At 48.6% G+C, this 16,908-nt stretch overlaps 1 protein-coding gene across 1 annotated transcript; it reads left to right on the forward strand.

Moving 5' to 3' along the window:
• Nucleotides 1–6,677: 6,677 nt before the first annotated feature.
• Nucleotides 6,678–8,913, forward strand: LOC139057295 (uncharacterized). The gene has a single exon (XM_070535220.1). The coding sequence runs from the start codon at nucleotides 6,700–6,702 to the stop codon at nucleotides 7,942–7,944; it is 1,245 nt and encodes a 414-aa protein (XP_070391321.1). The 5' UTR covers nucleotides 6,678–6,699; the 3' UTR covers nucleotides 7,945–8,913.
• The last annotated feature ends 7,995 nt before the right edge of the window (nucleotides 8,914–16,908 follow it).

The raw sequence follows: 16,908 nt of genomic DNA on the forward strand, positions 1-16,908 counted from the left end.
TTTAAGAACTCTCACAGTTAAGCCCCAAATCATCGCTATTCAGGAAGTTTCAACTAGTGCCCCTATCAAACTCGCAGGTTATCTGGTAGTATCCTGGCGTTCAGGAGGTAGGGGAGTTGCTACCCTAGTCAAGAAAAGGTACAATTGCCTCTCTCGCGACCTCGGCGCAGTTGGTGATGGCATCGAGTACGTCATGACTGAAATCCTCATGAACCCACCCAGAAAGGGCCTCAAAAGAAACAGCCTCTTTATCCTCAACGTTTACTGCAGCCCCAGCTACCGCAGGGTGAGGGCGAACTCTCTCCTCAAGAGGGCCATCAGCCTGGCCGGTGGGCACCCCCTTGTCGTCGTCGGGGATTTCAACGCCCCACATAGGGTGTGAGGGTACACCCACGATACGCCCAAGGGACGCAAACTGTGGCAGACTGCGATGGAACTGGACCTGACCCTTTCTTCTTTATTTATTTGATACCTGCTTCGCCTTTGCAGGCATTAAAGCAAGGGGATACATAATATAAGCATCATATTTGAGACCAATAAAGAAACTACTTACACAAAACGTGGTAAAAATCATCATTCGACACAATGGATACAATCATAGGCGGAAGATCATTCCACTCTCTTATACATCTAACAAAACATGAATAGCGCCAGACGTCACCTTTAAAGGAAAATTCATTTACTTTGAGACTGTGGTCCCTTCTTGGGGATATATAGGACGGCTCTTGGATGTACTTCTCCTTATCGATTCCAGTTTTAGAATGGTAGATATTATGGAAAAATGTAACCTGAGCTTTCGTCTACGATATTTCAAGTCTTCGCATTTAAGTTTAATTTTGCTTTCTCTCATACTAAGTTGCCGATCCCAATTACCTAGAACGAATCGCACTGCCCTATTCTGTATTTTTTCAAGCGTATCAGCCAGCTCATTGGTATACGGATCCCAGCAAACGCATGCGTACTCTAACAATGAGCGCACATGAGTGAAATACAGTTGTTCTTTTAAGTTAAATGAAAGTTCGCTGAAATTTCGTCTAAAAAAACCCCAAAACACGTGCAGCCTTAACTTTGATGTTGTGAACGTGCCTAGTCCACCTCAAATTACTCGTTAAATAGACTCCTAGATATTTATATTCCCTGGCCGTGCTTAAAGTAGTGCTATTTACGGTATAGGTATTCAACTGGTATGAACTTCCTTGTAAAGGTGACGTGAACACACTTTTTAACATTCAAGGACATTTCTGAATGGGCACACCAGGATATTATATTCAAATCATGCTGCAGGTATTCTGAATCACGTTCATTCTCTATAGTCCTGTAAACTACACAGTCATCCACGAACATTCTGAACAAAGATTTGATGCCAATAGTAATAGTATTTATATAAAACAGAAACAAAAAAGGGCCCAGAACTGAGCCCTGGGGAACTCCTGAGGTCACGGGAACATATTCGGAGGAACAGCCGTTAAGTACTACCGACTGCTTACCGACTGAGTACTACCGATTCTTAGCTACCTTAGTTAGACTTTGAAAATTAAGTTTCATTCTTTTTAGCTCACACTTGCTTTCCAGATAATTATTTTTTTTAATTTCCTGTACATTCGCCTTATACGTCGCAGTAGAGTACGCAGCCTAGTGTTAAATCATGGTTTATCTCTAGTGCGTTTAGTTGACAAGATCCGAATGGGAACGAAAGTTTCGCGCAGAACAAATAGTTTTTCTTTAAACACCTTCCATAACTGTTCAGTATTCAGTACGGCTGCTAGTGTATCAAAACTGGGAAAATAGGTTTCAAATGCCGAATTAATTGCGTCATAATTTGCTCTACTATATGCGTACACCTTTCTGGCAGCTTTTTTTGGGAACAGATATAGTCTCAACATTCACATCAGCCACAACTATATTGTGGTCGCTAACACCGGGTAAAACATGGACATTCGATACAATATTAGGCATATTACAAAGAAGTAAGTCAAGAACGTGACCTGTACCGTCATTTCGAGATGCCTCGGTCATACTGTTTAAATGTGTACTCGTCCAGAATATAAAAAAAATAAAGTCGCATATAGTCGGCCTCCGGCAGTATACCTTGGTTCACTGCTTGACCAATCAATATGTGGAAGGTTAAAGTCGCCCCCTATCAAAATATGATCAGCTTTAATCGTTTCAAGACACTCAGACAATTTGAATAACTGTTCGAACGATGTGCTAGGAGGCCTGCAATATGAACCAGTTACGACACCGTTCCCATTCTGCAGCCGAATTCTACAAAAGCACATTCAATATCAGTAAAAATACTAGGTATATCGGAACTTAGAAGTATAAACATCCCTCCTCCTCTCGCACTTCGGTCACGACGAAAGCATTGACACCCAGGAGAAAAAACTTCAGAATCCGCAATTGCAGAATCCAGCCACGACTCTGTGCCCAAAATGATTGAGGGTTGTATCGATCGAACCACCATAAAAAAATCGTCCACTTTGTTCTTTATGCTCTGACAGTTGATAACCATAACGGTAAGCGGCTGCGCAACTCTAGGCGTACAAACTGCTCATTGTTGGACCACGCACCCTGTGGCGCTATCTACTTGCCGTCTAAGCGCAGGGTATCGAACTTTAAAATAACCTTCTTTCCTTGCTGCTTATGCTCCCTTGCAAACTCCCACAATTTCTTTCTCTTGTCACGAACAAAACGCGAAAGATCTTTCGATATGCTCTAATCTGTTCCCTTTAACTTATGTGCTCTTGACAGCACAGACTGACGAGCCTTAAAAGAAGAAAATCTAACAATTATTGGACGTAGTTTGCCTTCACGATACGGCCCTATTCGATGCGCACATTCAATGCTGACATCAGTAAGTTCAAGCCTTGAGGTAGACAAATTTGCGACAAGTTCCTCAGATTTTAAAGCTGTCAGCTGCAACAGCGTCCGTAAAACCATAAAATACCAAATTGTTGCGTCGTTCCCTATTTTCAACGTCACCTATCTTTTTTTTAATTGCCGCCAGTGCCTTGTGGTCCTGGCGCTGCTGAACTTCAATAGCTGTTAATGCAGTACTCATGCCATCAATCTTCGCAGCTTTAAGTTCGAACGAAAGAAAACGAGCTTTCAAATCTGTTACATCAAGCGTGAGCTTATTCTGTTTTTCTTCCATGGACGTTAGTTTTGCCATGATATCATTTTGCCCTTCAAGCAACTGCGCAAGCAGTTGTTCAGTAGGCCCTGGATTTAATTCTGTATCCCCTCCATACAATAATAAAAGCAGCAGGTTGAAGGCCAGTCTCTTAAAAAGAACAAACTTTCGTTTGTTTTGTGCCTTTGTCCGGGCAGTTCCGGATGGGTGAGAGCTTAGTACGGTAAACAAAGTTTGGGGCGGAACCGGCAAAACAAGATACTGCCGCTTTAGACAACTAGTGACAGGACCAACCTGTGTAACCAGAAGAAAACTGGTAAGCGCTCCCGCCATGTCGCCGGTTCCACGCCCCGCCGATGAAGTGCCGCTACGATGAATTTGTAGCCGTAAGTCACCGCCGTTGCCGCCCGGTACACAGTGTTGCACACTCGAAGTAAAAAAAAAAGTCCGTATTTGGTTGATACTTGGCACGTCCAGAAATCCTCGCTTGACGAACATTGCAGTGCCTCGGCCGCATTTGTCAAGCACACCTCGTCGTCCGGAGTGGGCACTGAAGGGGCTCCTGCAAGCGATACGCTCGATGTGACGACCTGCGTAACGAGAAGAAAACCGGTAAGTGCTCCCGCCATGTCGCCGGTTCCACGCCCCTTATCGCCGAAAAGGATTTCCCGACAAGAAGAGGCAACTCCGCATGCCGGGACACTACCCCAGACCTCTCTTTTGTCAAGAACGTAGGGGAAGTCAAGTGGGTCAACACGGCTCTAGACCTCGGAAGTGACCACTACGTCATCGAAGTCTCCCTCCCGATTGCCCGCTATAAGACGAGGAAATTCAAGTTGATCGACTGGGACGTTTTCCGCAAGATCAGAGCCGAGCGCACACTGATGGCCGAGACAGATTTTGAAGGTTGGTGCAAAGGGATCAGGAATGACGCCGCGGCGGCAACCAAGGAGGTCGTCACTGAGCTCGACGTTGACAAGATGGATAGCAGGTTTGCGCACCTGCTGGAAGCCAAGCAAGCCCTCCTCACGAGATGGAAGGGGCAGAAGCATAACAGGAGGATCCGCAAGAAGGCTTCGGAGGTTAACAGGGAGATCGAACGGCACTGCAAGAACCTGTGTGAGCAACAATGGGATGAGCTCTTCGAATCTGTCGAGGGTCACCTCAGGTCAGGCAAGAGCTGGGGTCTGCTCAAACATTTTCTCGATGAGGCCAGCACCAGATCCAGTCACAGACGATCCCTCGCGCGAGCCATCCACCTCGCCACGGACTCTACCCCGGACGAGTTGACTGTCGACAGGCTCATAGACAAGTACCTGCCAGTCGCGGATAGCTGTGCCCCTACCCAGTTCCCGGACTACGCGGGGTGTGCGGTGCCGGAGTTGGACCAGGACAGTGGAAGGCGGCCTGCACGGTGCTCATCCCCAAACCCGGTAAAGCACCAGGAATACAGAATCTAAGACCAATTTCCCTGACGTCCTGTGTCGATAAGGTTGCAGAGCATGCCCTGCTCAACCGGTTCAAGGTGCACATCGAGGCCAATGAGATGTACACCCGCAATATGATTGGTTTCAGAGCCGGCCTCTCGACACAGGACGCCATGAAGCTGATAAAGCACCAGATCACCGACCGGAGCACGGGAGATACCAGAGCCATCCTTGTATTAGACCTGCGGAAGGCATTCGACAATATCTCACACGAATTCATTCTCCAGTCTATTGCCGGCCTCGGGCTCGGGAAGAGGGTTTACGACTTCGTCCGATCCTTCCTTAGCCAGAGAACTGTCAAGCTCAAGATCGAAGAGTACCTTTCGCAAGAGATCACCCTCGGTTCACGCGGCACGCCTGAGGGCTCAGTCATCTCGCCAACACTATTGAACATCCCAATGATCGGGCTTTCTAAGGAACTCGCGAAGATTCAAGGAATCAACCATATCATCTACGCAGATGACATCACCATCTGGTGCGTTGGCGGGAGCGACGGCCAAGTTGAAGCCGCCATGCAGAGCGCCATCGATGCGACCGAGCGCTTCCTCCGCCCCACTGGGCTCAGATGTTCTCCATCGAAATCTGAGCTACTTCTCTACAAGAAAAGACCCAGAGGCGGCGTCCATCGTGATTGGAAACCGGCGTCCGAAGGCGAAATACGGCTTTTCACTGATGACGGGTCTCCGGTGCCCAGAGTGGACACGCTCCGAATATTGGGGATGTATATCGAGTCTAAGGGTGCCAATGGAACCGCACTCAGAAAGATCACCGCCAAGACGGAGAGTGCTCTCGGCCTCATTCGGAGGATCGCCAACAGGCACCGGGGAATCAAGGAAGACAATCTCATCCACATTATACATGCTTTTGTTCTCTGCCACCTTTCTTACTCGGCGGCCATGCATAATTGACATGTTGCAGAGAGGAACAAGCTCAATTCACTCATCAGAAAGGTTTTTTAACTTGCCCTCGGCTTACCTGCAAGCACCCACACCGAAAGCCTGTTGAAGCTCGGAGTCCACAACACGCTCGAAGAAACTATCGAGTCACAAGAGCACTCACAGCTGCTCAGGCTATCCGGCACCCCGACGGGCCGCAAGATACTCGACGAGATGGGCCTCAATCCTGTCAACCAGTACCCCGACGCCGTGCGGATTCCCAGCGACATCAGGTCTCAACTGCACATCCCGCGCCTTCCCCGCAATATGCAACCCGCAAACAACGTCAGCAGACGTCGGGCCAGGGGTACAGCTATACACTCTAAGAAAAATCCCGGGGAAAACGGGAGTAACTGCGCCGTTAGTCCTAAAAAGGGCGCTTTCGTCCCTCAAAGGACTAACTACATGAATGTGCGTGCCGTGTGCAAATTTCGGAGAGTAAGTGTTTAGTCCCTGCTCGGAAAGAGAGCAATGGGAGGACGAACGGCAACAGTTACTCCCCAGGGACTTCGCTGTTTTCGTCCGTGTCACGGAGCGATGCCGCGAAAACGGTATTGTCTATAAATCGTGAATGTTCGAAGTTCGTGCATTGTCTATTGAACTACATGCAAAGCAGCACCTTGCCTCTTCGTGAGATAATTACGTGAAACTTAAAACTTGAATGTGAAGAGGCATGCCCTTCGTGCGCACCCCATAAGTGAGCGATACACATTAAACGCGCAAGTCATTGATAGATGGCTAGATTTTCTTGGTCAACAGTACCTAAGTTCGTTCCGTTCCAAGGAGGTTGCGAACTGAAGCGATGTGTAGCTCAAACGGCACACGCTAAGCGACAGAGAAATTGCCCTTGTCTGTCGTCTTCGGTGCCCCGTTTGAGCTCGCTACACGTATACATGGCGTAGTGCCTCAGTTTAAGTCACCCTAAAAATACTCGGGCTGATTTCTTTTCGCAGTCGCTTATGGTTGCAAATACACTCAACGTTAGACTCTCACTGCATAGCTTGCACAAAATACGGGGTCACTTTTATACTGCCGCACTTGAGTTCCCATACTTAACCTTGTCTAAATATCCCGTCTCCTCAAGCAAGCGGCGTGGTGAAGAAGAAGGAAGAAGAAGACGGCGTTCCGAACGGTCGCTTTTTTCATGTTCTCCGCTCCAAAGGATTTATCGGCCCCTGGCCGAGGTGCTGCTCAGGCTTCAGCCAGCAGCAATGACTACCGTGTTGTGATACCTCGTCTTCCTACCGGTAAGCTGGTTGTGGACTCCGTTTTCCTGCATGCTGACTTAAGTGGTCGACCGTACAGAGCCCAAGACTTCAGAGACGCCCTTCGGAACGTTATTGACCTGAAGGAAATAAGTTCCATCGGTCAATTTCAGATGTCGCACGTGTGGATGGTGACGTGCAAATCATCAATTACAAAATCAAAGCTAGTCACGTGCGGAGAATTATCCGTAAAAGGTAGACGCTGCCTCGTTATTGACCCCGAGCCCACAGAGGTGAAAATGAAGCTTTTATGGCTTCCTGAGCGTTTGGCAGACGATTACATTCGAGAAGCGCTCCAGGCTTACGGGAAAGTGAAGTCTATATCAGCAGAAAGCTGGAGAGTATCGGAAATGGAGCAAATGCGTACCCTAAATCGTGACGTGGTGTTGACTCTTGCCGATGGAGTCGGCGTGGGAGACGTTCCACATCTGCTACACGTTTGTGGAGTGCAGAGCCTTGTATTGATTCCAGGCCGGCCCCCATTTTGTCTCCGCTGTAACAAGGTTGGGCACATTCGTCGAAACTGCAGAACCCCACGTTGTGAAGCCTGCCGACGCTTTGGCCACACAGATGAAGAATGTGTTGTGACATACGCCGACAAACTACGACACAGGACAAGGCCTCCAGAAGAAAGCCTGCAGGAACACATAATGGATGTTACTGAGGTTCTCGACGCAACGGGAGACGTTCCCTCTTCCGCGAATACCAGCTGTGCCAGTAAAACCCCTCTACATGTTGAAGACAATGACATCGCAGAACCGCCCGTGGAAAAGGAAAGTAGCGAAGAGAAAGAAGTGCCCGCTACTACGCAGACAGTTCCCGCCCAGCCAGCGAATGAGACAGCCGCTGATGACTCATCTGCTACACCGAAGCACGTCAACACGTGCGCTATGCTGTCAGAAGACAGACGAAGTAGCGCGGATACGTCAATTCCGAAGCGCCGTGCGACTAACAGATCAGAATCAAGCACGGACAGCGAGACGGCCAGTACCACAAGGAAAGCACGTCGGCGCAAAACATCGACACACTCAGGACAGTGCCGGCGATCAAGGTCCAGGAGGCCTGGTGAGGGTTCGGAGGGAGCCTCACCGTTACCCTCTAAGACCGACCGCATAGAGAATTAGGTCTAAATAGTTGGTATTCACCATGGCCCTGTCCCAGCAGCTTCTCTTCGCAACTTTGAACGTGAGAGGCCTTAGGTCTTTGCAGAAACAGGCGCAGCTTCGCCGGCTTTTGTCTAGGAAGCGGCTCGACTTCGTCGCCGTGCAGGAGACGAAGATTGAGAGCGATGACGAGACAGAAAGGGCTTTGCGACCTTTTCTGTCTGAATATAACGTTTGCGTTTCCCACGCTCTTGGTTTATCCGCGGGCTGTTTCCTGTTTCTGAAAAAGAGCCTACTTTGTTCAGCACTTAGTTACCATGTAGACGCTGAAGGCCGATATATATGCTGTGATTTTGTGTTGCAGGGTGTGCCATGGCGATTAGTCAACGTCTATGCATTTAATGACGCTGCAAAACGAATTGTCTTATTTGATACTGTGCGTAGTCTAATGGACTGTGATCGTTGCATTGTGTTAATGGGCGATTTCAATTGTGTGTGTGATCCGTACGATCGAAGCGGCATTAACACTCAGCGGGACAGGAGTGGTGAAGTTTTGTCTAACATAATAGAAAATGCAGGGCTCGTTGATATAGGAGTGTCGGGACAGGGAGCTCGCTCTTATACACGAATTCAAGGTCGCTCTTATGCCCGCCTTGATCGGATTTATGTTTCTTCATCACTCCTCTCCCGGGAACTGTCCTGCACTACTATCCCAGTTTCGTTCTCGGATCATTGCATGGTTATCGCAAAGATTGGTGAGAAATCTGCAACCAATTTCCGACCACAGTGGGCACTCTGGAAGCTTAACTCTGACCTCCTAAATGATCAGGATTTTATTAATCGCGTACGCATGACCCTAAAAAAAATGGCTGTGGCTTAGGTAAGGTTAAGCCCAGGATGCGAAGCATACTAGCCTTTATTTTAGTTGTTGAACCACTGTTTAGCCTGGTGAACTGCTGTTGCTTGGCTATATTTGGTTCGGCTAGACGAAGAAACAACTCATGCATTACTTCTTCGCCTTCAAGAGTGGAACGCGACAGCGTTCCCGTCGACCCGCCAAGGGGTGTAAGACAATGGGCTACAGGGCAGCGACTACGCGCCCCGCATTGGACGCGGTGAGCGTCGAGCAAAGCAGCGTTCGGCGCGGCAACGAAATGTGCGCCTGAGCAAGAGACGCACGCCTTAGAAACAGCGCGTTTCTAAGGCAACACCGCATTCACTAGAGGCGTTTTTGTACCGCTTTGAAGCGTTGTACTCGTGGCTCAGTGGTAGCGTCTCCGTCCCACACTCCGGAGACCCTGGTTCGATTCCCACCCAGCCCGTCTTGCAAGAGTTGAGCCAAAGCCACTTCTCCTCTGTCGTGACGTCACGGTGTCACGTGATTTCATGGTCACCGCCGCGCCTGAGGAGCTGGGTTGAGCCCTCGTAATATGCTTCGCATAAAATTCTCTTTCTACTGACTTGCCGTTATTTGCAGCTTGGGAACTCTTTAAACAAGAGGTTCGTACAGTGGCTATAGAAATTGGATCGCTGAAAGCATTCTATAGAAAGAATGAAGAAACATTACTTCTTAAGAGCCTACACAACCTTTACCAGATGGAATGCGAAATGCCAGGCACTTACATTGTTGACATAGAAAATCTTAAATGTGAGTTGCAAAAGTATGATGCACTGCGTTACAGAGGTGCGCGAGTTCGATCTCGAAACATGCGCGCTCTGCAGTCTGAGCAACCAACACGTCAAGCTTTACTTGACGAGCGACGTCACGCTGTTTCCAAAGTAATTCCGGAAATATACTCCGAAGGTACTCTTTTAACAAATACGAATGACATAATTTCTAAGTTCGAAACTTACTACAGTCAGTTGTTTAGTGCTCGGCCCTATGATCACGATGTAAAAGTTTTAGAGAGTTTTGTGTCCTTTGTAAAACCTTTACAGGATGATGACTGTGCATGCATTAGTGATACCCTTACGATACAAGAAATTGAGCTAGCTATTGATCAGCTGCCTCTGTCGAAAACACCCGGCCCTGATGGACTTTCCTGTGAATTTTACAAAGCTTTCAAATCAGTTATCAGTCCCATATTATTGGACATTTTTATTACAAGCTTAGAGGTAGACGCCCTTCCGCAATCTTTTTGCAAAACCCACACAGTTTTAATTCCAAAAAGTTCAGATAAGGAGAAACTGCGTTCTGTTGAAAGCTACAGGCCAATCACATTGTCAAACGTAGATTATAAAATTTTTGCAAAAATTTTATCGAATAGATTGCAATTTGCGATGTCAATTCTCATTGGTTCCCATCAGACGTGTGGAATTAGGGGCAGAACCATTCAAACCAACATACATATCGCCCGTACACTCCTTCAGTATTGTTACGGTTCCAATGAACAGCTTGCAATGCTCCAGGTAGACCTTGCTAAAGCTTTTGACCGTGTCAGTCACTCCTATCTATTTACACTTCTGGAGCATGCCAATGTTGGCTCCGTCGTGCTTAAAGGCGTGAGGCTATGCTATACGTCTTGTACCACTCGTTTAGTTATTAATGGCGAACTCTCTAAACCAGTTTCCATTTGCTCTTCGGTAAAACAAGGATGCCCTATGTCCCCATTACTATTCGCCCTTTATCTGGAACCGCTATGCTTAAGCGTAATTCAGTCGAGTGACATCCATGGCTTCAATATACTGGGTAATGAAGTAAAAGTCTTAGCTTATGCAGATGATTTAGCGTTCTTCTGCACGGATAAGTCCAGTGTTGAAAAGGTAGTATCAAAAATAGAGGAATTTGGCAGCGTATCAGGAGCACGAATGAACTCCGCAAAAAGCTTAGGCTTATGGTTTGGCGCATGGTGCTATACACCAGAACAGTTTGCAGGCATTAATTGGACCGGTGTCCCGCCAAAGTATCTCGGCGTGCCGCTATACGCATATAAATTAAGCGCACACTATTGGAAAGAACAGGTTTCTGCCCTGCAAGGTTACGCCCAGACATTCATTCCACATCGACTTTCTATTTTTGGGAAAGCCGAGGCCTGCAATAAGTTCTTGGCAACAAAAATTTACTATGTATTGCAAGTTATACATTGTGCCAGGCTCTACATCCAACGCTTTCACCGAATCTTTGCGACCTTCGTATGGTCTTCCACTTTTGAGCCCATGAGGCGAGACAATATTTTCAGGCCCGTTAGTGAAGGTGGGCTGGGTTTAGTACATCTTTATGTGCGGCAAATAGTGTCTCGTTTCTTCTTTTTTCGTGATACATCACATCCTATAATTCGGTCATTCATGCAAGTCACACTTGTTAATGCTTTACCTGATTTAATCGTTTCTTCGAATTTTTCTTCGCGTTTATGCTTGTGGGGGTTCATGCAAGAAGTTTACTTGGCGGTTCGTTTCCTGATAGTTCGGTTTTCCACTGAATACTTGTACTCTGTGTCGCGTAAAACGTTATACAAAGATCTATTGTCCATGCTTTTTCCGCCTCCATTTTACCGATCACTATACATTCAATGGCCAGGTCACGATGTTCTAAAGCGAGTTCGTAAAATGTATATATCCCCTTGCTGCAAAACATTCTTTTATAAAGTTCATAGTGAAACCATACCGATTAAAACATGGCTACAGCAAAAGGGTATCTTTGTCTCTTCTGTTAACTGTCGCCTTTGTGACGTGCCAGAGACGATTGAACACTGTTTTATTAGCTGCACCGACGCCATACTATTTTGGGATGTCCTCCAACGGACTTTGAAAAAAGACTTTGACATCAACGCTTATACTGTGCGATACCTGCTGCCGACCGCTGATAATAGTGCACCTTTTGATATGTTTTTTCTCATCGGAATGCACAGTTTGTGGAAAACGCGAATGATGGACAGAAACGCCGAAACGGTTGTACCTACAAGGGTGAATTTCATCCAAATGACCCTACACTTAAAGCAGGTTTATGATGAACTTGATACCCAGCCAGACTGGTACCCCATTTTGGTGAGGTGCCTAACCTTACCACCCTTCTAAAGTGAAACCACATTTCTACCCACAGTATGAACGATGCCTTTTCTCTGAGTGACTGTCAGTGTGCTCTCCATTCTCTGACTATGCACAACTGGTGAATATCGCGTTGTTGCTACTGTAATAAATACCATGAAAGAAAAAAAAAGCGGCGTGGTGAAGTGGTTAGAGTACCTGCCTTCTGGCCGAGAGGACGTGAGTTCAAATCCTGCTCTCGGGCACGTTTTTTTTTTTCACCTCATTAATTTTTTTATTAGGGTATAAATGCCTAATTTAATTAATTCCACCTTTGCGGAGCATCGGAACGAATTACAGTTACTCCCTTGAGGACCATCGGGCAGGGGCAACTGTTAGTCCCCGAAGGAGTAAGCGCATGGGGAGTAACAGTTCATCCCATGTCAGTTCGTCCCCAAAAGGACTAATGGTTGTGGCAAATCAGTTAGTCCCCAAAAGGACTAACCTCCCTACCCCTTTTAGTCCTTTTTTTCTTAGAGTGTACTTGAGCATGTCCGCAATAACCGCATTGAGGCAAGCTTCGTGGAGGCCGCGGCATATGTCCAACAAGAGGCATTCGCCGTCTCCATCGTAGACTCCAATTCAAGGCTCACATGCTGCGCTACGGTACGCACTTCGAGGCCCGTGGTAGCCGAACAGGTTGCAATCGCGCTGGCTGTGCTCGATGGTCGCAGAGATGCAATATATAGTGATTCCAAGGCAGCCATTAAGGCCTACCAAACCAGTATGGTCTCCCCCCAGGCCCTCCGCATTCTCCAAAGCGCCAAAAGTATCTCTCCGCATTCTCTCATTTGGTTTCCCACTCACTTGGGGTCGATTTAGGGTTCTCCCTCTAACGCTAACGAGGGCGCGCACGAGGCCGCGCGAGGACTCACTGATCGCGCCGCCTCAGCAGTCCCCCTGCCCCGCGGGGAACCCTTGCTCACGTTTCATGAAATCACCACACACTACTATCTGTCAAGACGGGTATTCACCCTCCCGCACTCTGCCTTATGCAGGGCGCAGGCGGTTACCCTTCGACTTTTACAAGCCCGTGCGTACCATAACCTCGCGGTTCTTCAAGCCATATACCCTGAAAGATATCCCAGTGCGGACTGCCCTGCCTGTGGACTAAGGGAAACATTAGACCATCTGTTGTGGGAGTGTGAAGCCATCGGCTCCTCCTTCAGCGAGGATAGGTGGGCTGCGCTCTTCGGCAGCCCCGAACTCAACGACCAAACCCTGGCCGTCCAGAGTGCCTGCGATCAGGCCGTCAAGCTCGGCTTGGCGGTTCCTACGTGGGACTAGCCGGGTGGCGCGGGGTCTCCCCTGCGTCTTCTCTGGACCGAAATAAAGTTACTTCACTCACTCACTCAATCCCCAGTCGCCTCCAACTTGATCGGGATACCGGCCGGTCACCATGTCCCAAACTCCGTGAGATGTCATTGCTGTCTACGAGTTGTAGGCCGATCTCACCGCTGCCATCCAGTTGTAAGAGTTGTAGGACGATCTCACCGCAGGCCACCAGTTGTGCGGTTAAGACATAGTTGAAGGGAGGAACTTCCGATCGCTGGCAACCAGTTGTAAGGGTTGTAGTCGGACATGAACTATGTGGTAGCTGGCCCAGGCCGTCGTCCAACTCACTCACGCTTGGGACGTGGTTGTAGGGAGGAACTTGCTCACATCGAGAACTAGGAGTACAGGGTTTCATTACAATATTTACATTAAAACAGGAGATACATTTCAACAGCCTAGCATGACTGCAAAAAGCAGCACGAAGCTCCCACCACGAAGCCCACACCACTCAGCACACGAGCGAAAAGCTCCAGGCGCACCGCTTGTCGAGCACACAGCTGCTTAAAAACCCTCAGTCCCCCTAGATCCCTAGGTGAGGGAAAACTGCTGTCCAACCTTCGTCCAATCGGACCGTCCACAGTCGTTGGAGGCGTAGTCGACCCGCCTTTGAGAGGGAGGGTGGTGGTGGTGCCCATCGAGTTGAGCGGGTCCTCGTAGCCAGATTGTCACGCTTGACTCCAGACGGCGCCTCTTAATTCCAGAGCTGACTTCTCCAATAGCCGCCACGACTGTCAGCAGACTGTGACGAATTCTGGGGCCCGCGAAAACGCACCAAAAACACCCTTTTCCGAGAAGCTGTCTTGCTACAAATAGACCATGAAGACGACAGCGAGCCAGGTAACAATACATGGTCCGGCAAACGTGGCTTGACTTGCAGGCGCCGTTGACTCGACGAAGGAGGCGCATGGTTGATTAACTTTGCTATGGTCTCCAGTTCTCCGAAATAAGTGCATGGTCGGTTAACGTTGTTGGTGTCGCCGGTTCTCTGAAGGAGGTGCATGGTAGGTTAACCTAGCTGGCATCGCCGGTTCTCTGAAGGACGCCACCCCCGCAGAACGACGAAACTACTGCAGCGGGCCGCGAAAGGTTCGCAGGTCAGTACCCTTGCAGGTCGATCGTAACAGTGCGCTGTAGGCCAGGACACGGAAATACGACGAGGACTTCACCTCATGTCTTGCGCTACTGTACTCGTGATGAACATCAACAAATAGCCCCATCGTCAGTTCTCTTGTCTGCAACATTTTTGCTAAACGGGAGACTGAAATACCACAGTTACTGTAATCTAGAGGATATTGGCAATGTGCGTAGACACAGCATTCCCACCTTTCTTCGCATCCTGCAAGACTTGCTACACTCTTAGGCAAAGGTACACCCTTTGGGGTGTATCTCGGCCACACAACAGTAATCGTCATCTGCCTTGCTTGCGTTTCCTTTCTTGAAAATACCGCGCCCGCTACTTTCCTGTCGGGAATGCTATGTTATGCTGATAACGCGCACGCCGTTCGTTACTGGGAAATACCGAGCTCGCCGCGTTAAAGAAAGGAAATGCGGACAATACAGATGACGATTATTGATTTATTGTTGTGTGGCAAAAGGGTGTAATTTTCCTTAAGAGTGTAGTTTCACGCATGATGGCCGATCTTGATGCCAGGCACCCAAAAGCAACACTTCGTCTCTAACTTTCAACTTCATACTGCTCTTAACGCCTTAATTACAATGTCACTGAAAAGGCTCCTCATATAACCATAGCGACATCACAATGAGCTTGAAGAGCAAATTAATGCCCTCCACTCGGCGCTCTCGAATGAAAAACTCAGCTGCTCTCCAAATTAAAATCATACAAAGAAATTGCTGCACATCTAATGCCAAGTAAGACACCAAAGCACAATATTTGCTTCAGAACGCACAGCGCAACGGAAAACAGTGAGAAACACACGACTGCCCAAAGGAGCACAATTGCGGAACTATACACAGGCAGCTTTCACACGGCAGCCCTCGCCACACGCTAGGTCATGTGACCAATGGGACGGCGGTATCGTATCGCCACCTTGCGTAAGGTTGGATTGTGTTGACGGGCTGTTGAAGCGCCGCGGTGGGAGCGCTTGGTGTGCGCGTTGTGCGCTTCTGTGTATCGGCTGTGAATCATGTCGCGCAGAGCCAGACGCTGCCCTCCCTTCCGTTGTTCTTACGCGCGCTGGCTCGCTTGCTCGATATGCCGCTCCGAGTCAAACGAGAGCAGTGAGCTGGCCGTTCCCGTAGTGCATTTCGCAGGCCTTTCATTTCGGACGCCGTCAGTGCCGCATCATTGCGGTTAGACGATCGGCGCGTCTGACCATGCGCAATCACACCAAGCTATTGTTAAGAACGGCCCGCTCAGGCGCAAGTTTTGCCAGCCAGTTGCGACAGCGGCGGCAACCTTTGCTTGGAACGCCACCGTTACGCTCTAGCCTCGTCGACATTGTGACTAAACGCGCTCGGTGGACCAACTATTGTTACTGAGCCCGCCACCGCCCACCTGGTTGGCCGCGAGCGGGGGAGTGCCCGTGGGAACGTCCACTGATGCCTCTTCCCACGCGCCGTTCGAGGCGCAAGACAATGGGTTACTGGCCGCGCTACGGGGGTCAGCTCCGAGTTCTACGAAGTCCGTGTGACGTCGGTTCCGGACCGTGAACCTGTGTGTGTGCGTGTACGTGTGTGTGTGTTTAAGCCGTCCCGCGGAGAGGCGGCTTGTTTACGATGTCTGGACGAACGTTTCCGTCACCTTGGAATCGAGGGGGGACCGAGTGTTCATAAACCGCGGTTGTGCGGATGCTCGAGGTACTTTCTCAAGCAGTCATGTTAGACTGATGCACTTTTCTCTCGCAGTCATGTTAGACTGATGTGCTTTCTCTCGCAGTCATGCTAGATTGATGTAGATACTGTAAATAAACCCATATTCCTCGTTTTCGATGAGAAGCAGTGCTTCCATTCAACAACGTCCTCAGCGTGGATAAGTTGGACGACGGCATGGGCCAGCTACCTTCTAATTCATGCCGACTCCAATCTTGACAACTGGTCACGAACGGTGGCATTGAGCTCCCAATCCTGACAACTGGCTGACAGCGGTGAGATGGACTTTGCGACGGGGTGCTGTGTCTGCGGTGATTGCTTGGTTCTTGCTTTGACTCTCTAGGCTTCATTTTGTGGTTGTTCTGTTTAGAACAGTAGGGAAGCTAGATTGTTTAGTGTTAGCTAGGTTGTGTTTTCCAAGCTAGATTTAGCGAGCAAAACCAAGGCAGTAAAGCAGCAATCATGGAGTTAAAGGAACTGCTGAGAGACGTGTTGTTGATTGTTGGTGAGGAACTGGGCCTAGATTTACGCAAGGAAATGCTAAAATCGGAATTATTGCAGCTAATTTCCGAACAGGCCAGTGAGGAAGAAATGGGGTTGGAACTTCTGAAAAAAAGAGAAGAACGGGACAGAGAGAGAGAGAGAGAGAGGAACGCTAGTTAAGAAAAATGCAACTTGAAGTTGAAAGCAAACGTTTGGAGTTGTCTCAAGGAAGTGAAGGGGCTCTGGGACGATCAAGTGAGGCAGAATCATACCGCATGGACAGGCTGTTAAAGCCATTTGAGGTCGGAACCGACA

Source organism: Dermacentor albipictus, chromosome 1 (genome assembly GCF_038994185.2).
Source record: "Dermacentor albipictus isolate Rhodes 1998 colony chromosome 1, USDA_Dalb.pri_finalv2, whole genome shotgun sequence".
Classification (NCBI taxonomy): domain Eukaryota; kingdom Metazoa; phylum Arthropoda; class Arachnida; order Ixodida; family Ixodidae; genus Dermacentor; species Dermacentor albipictus.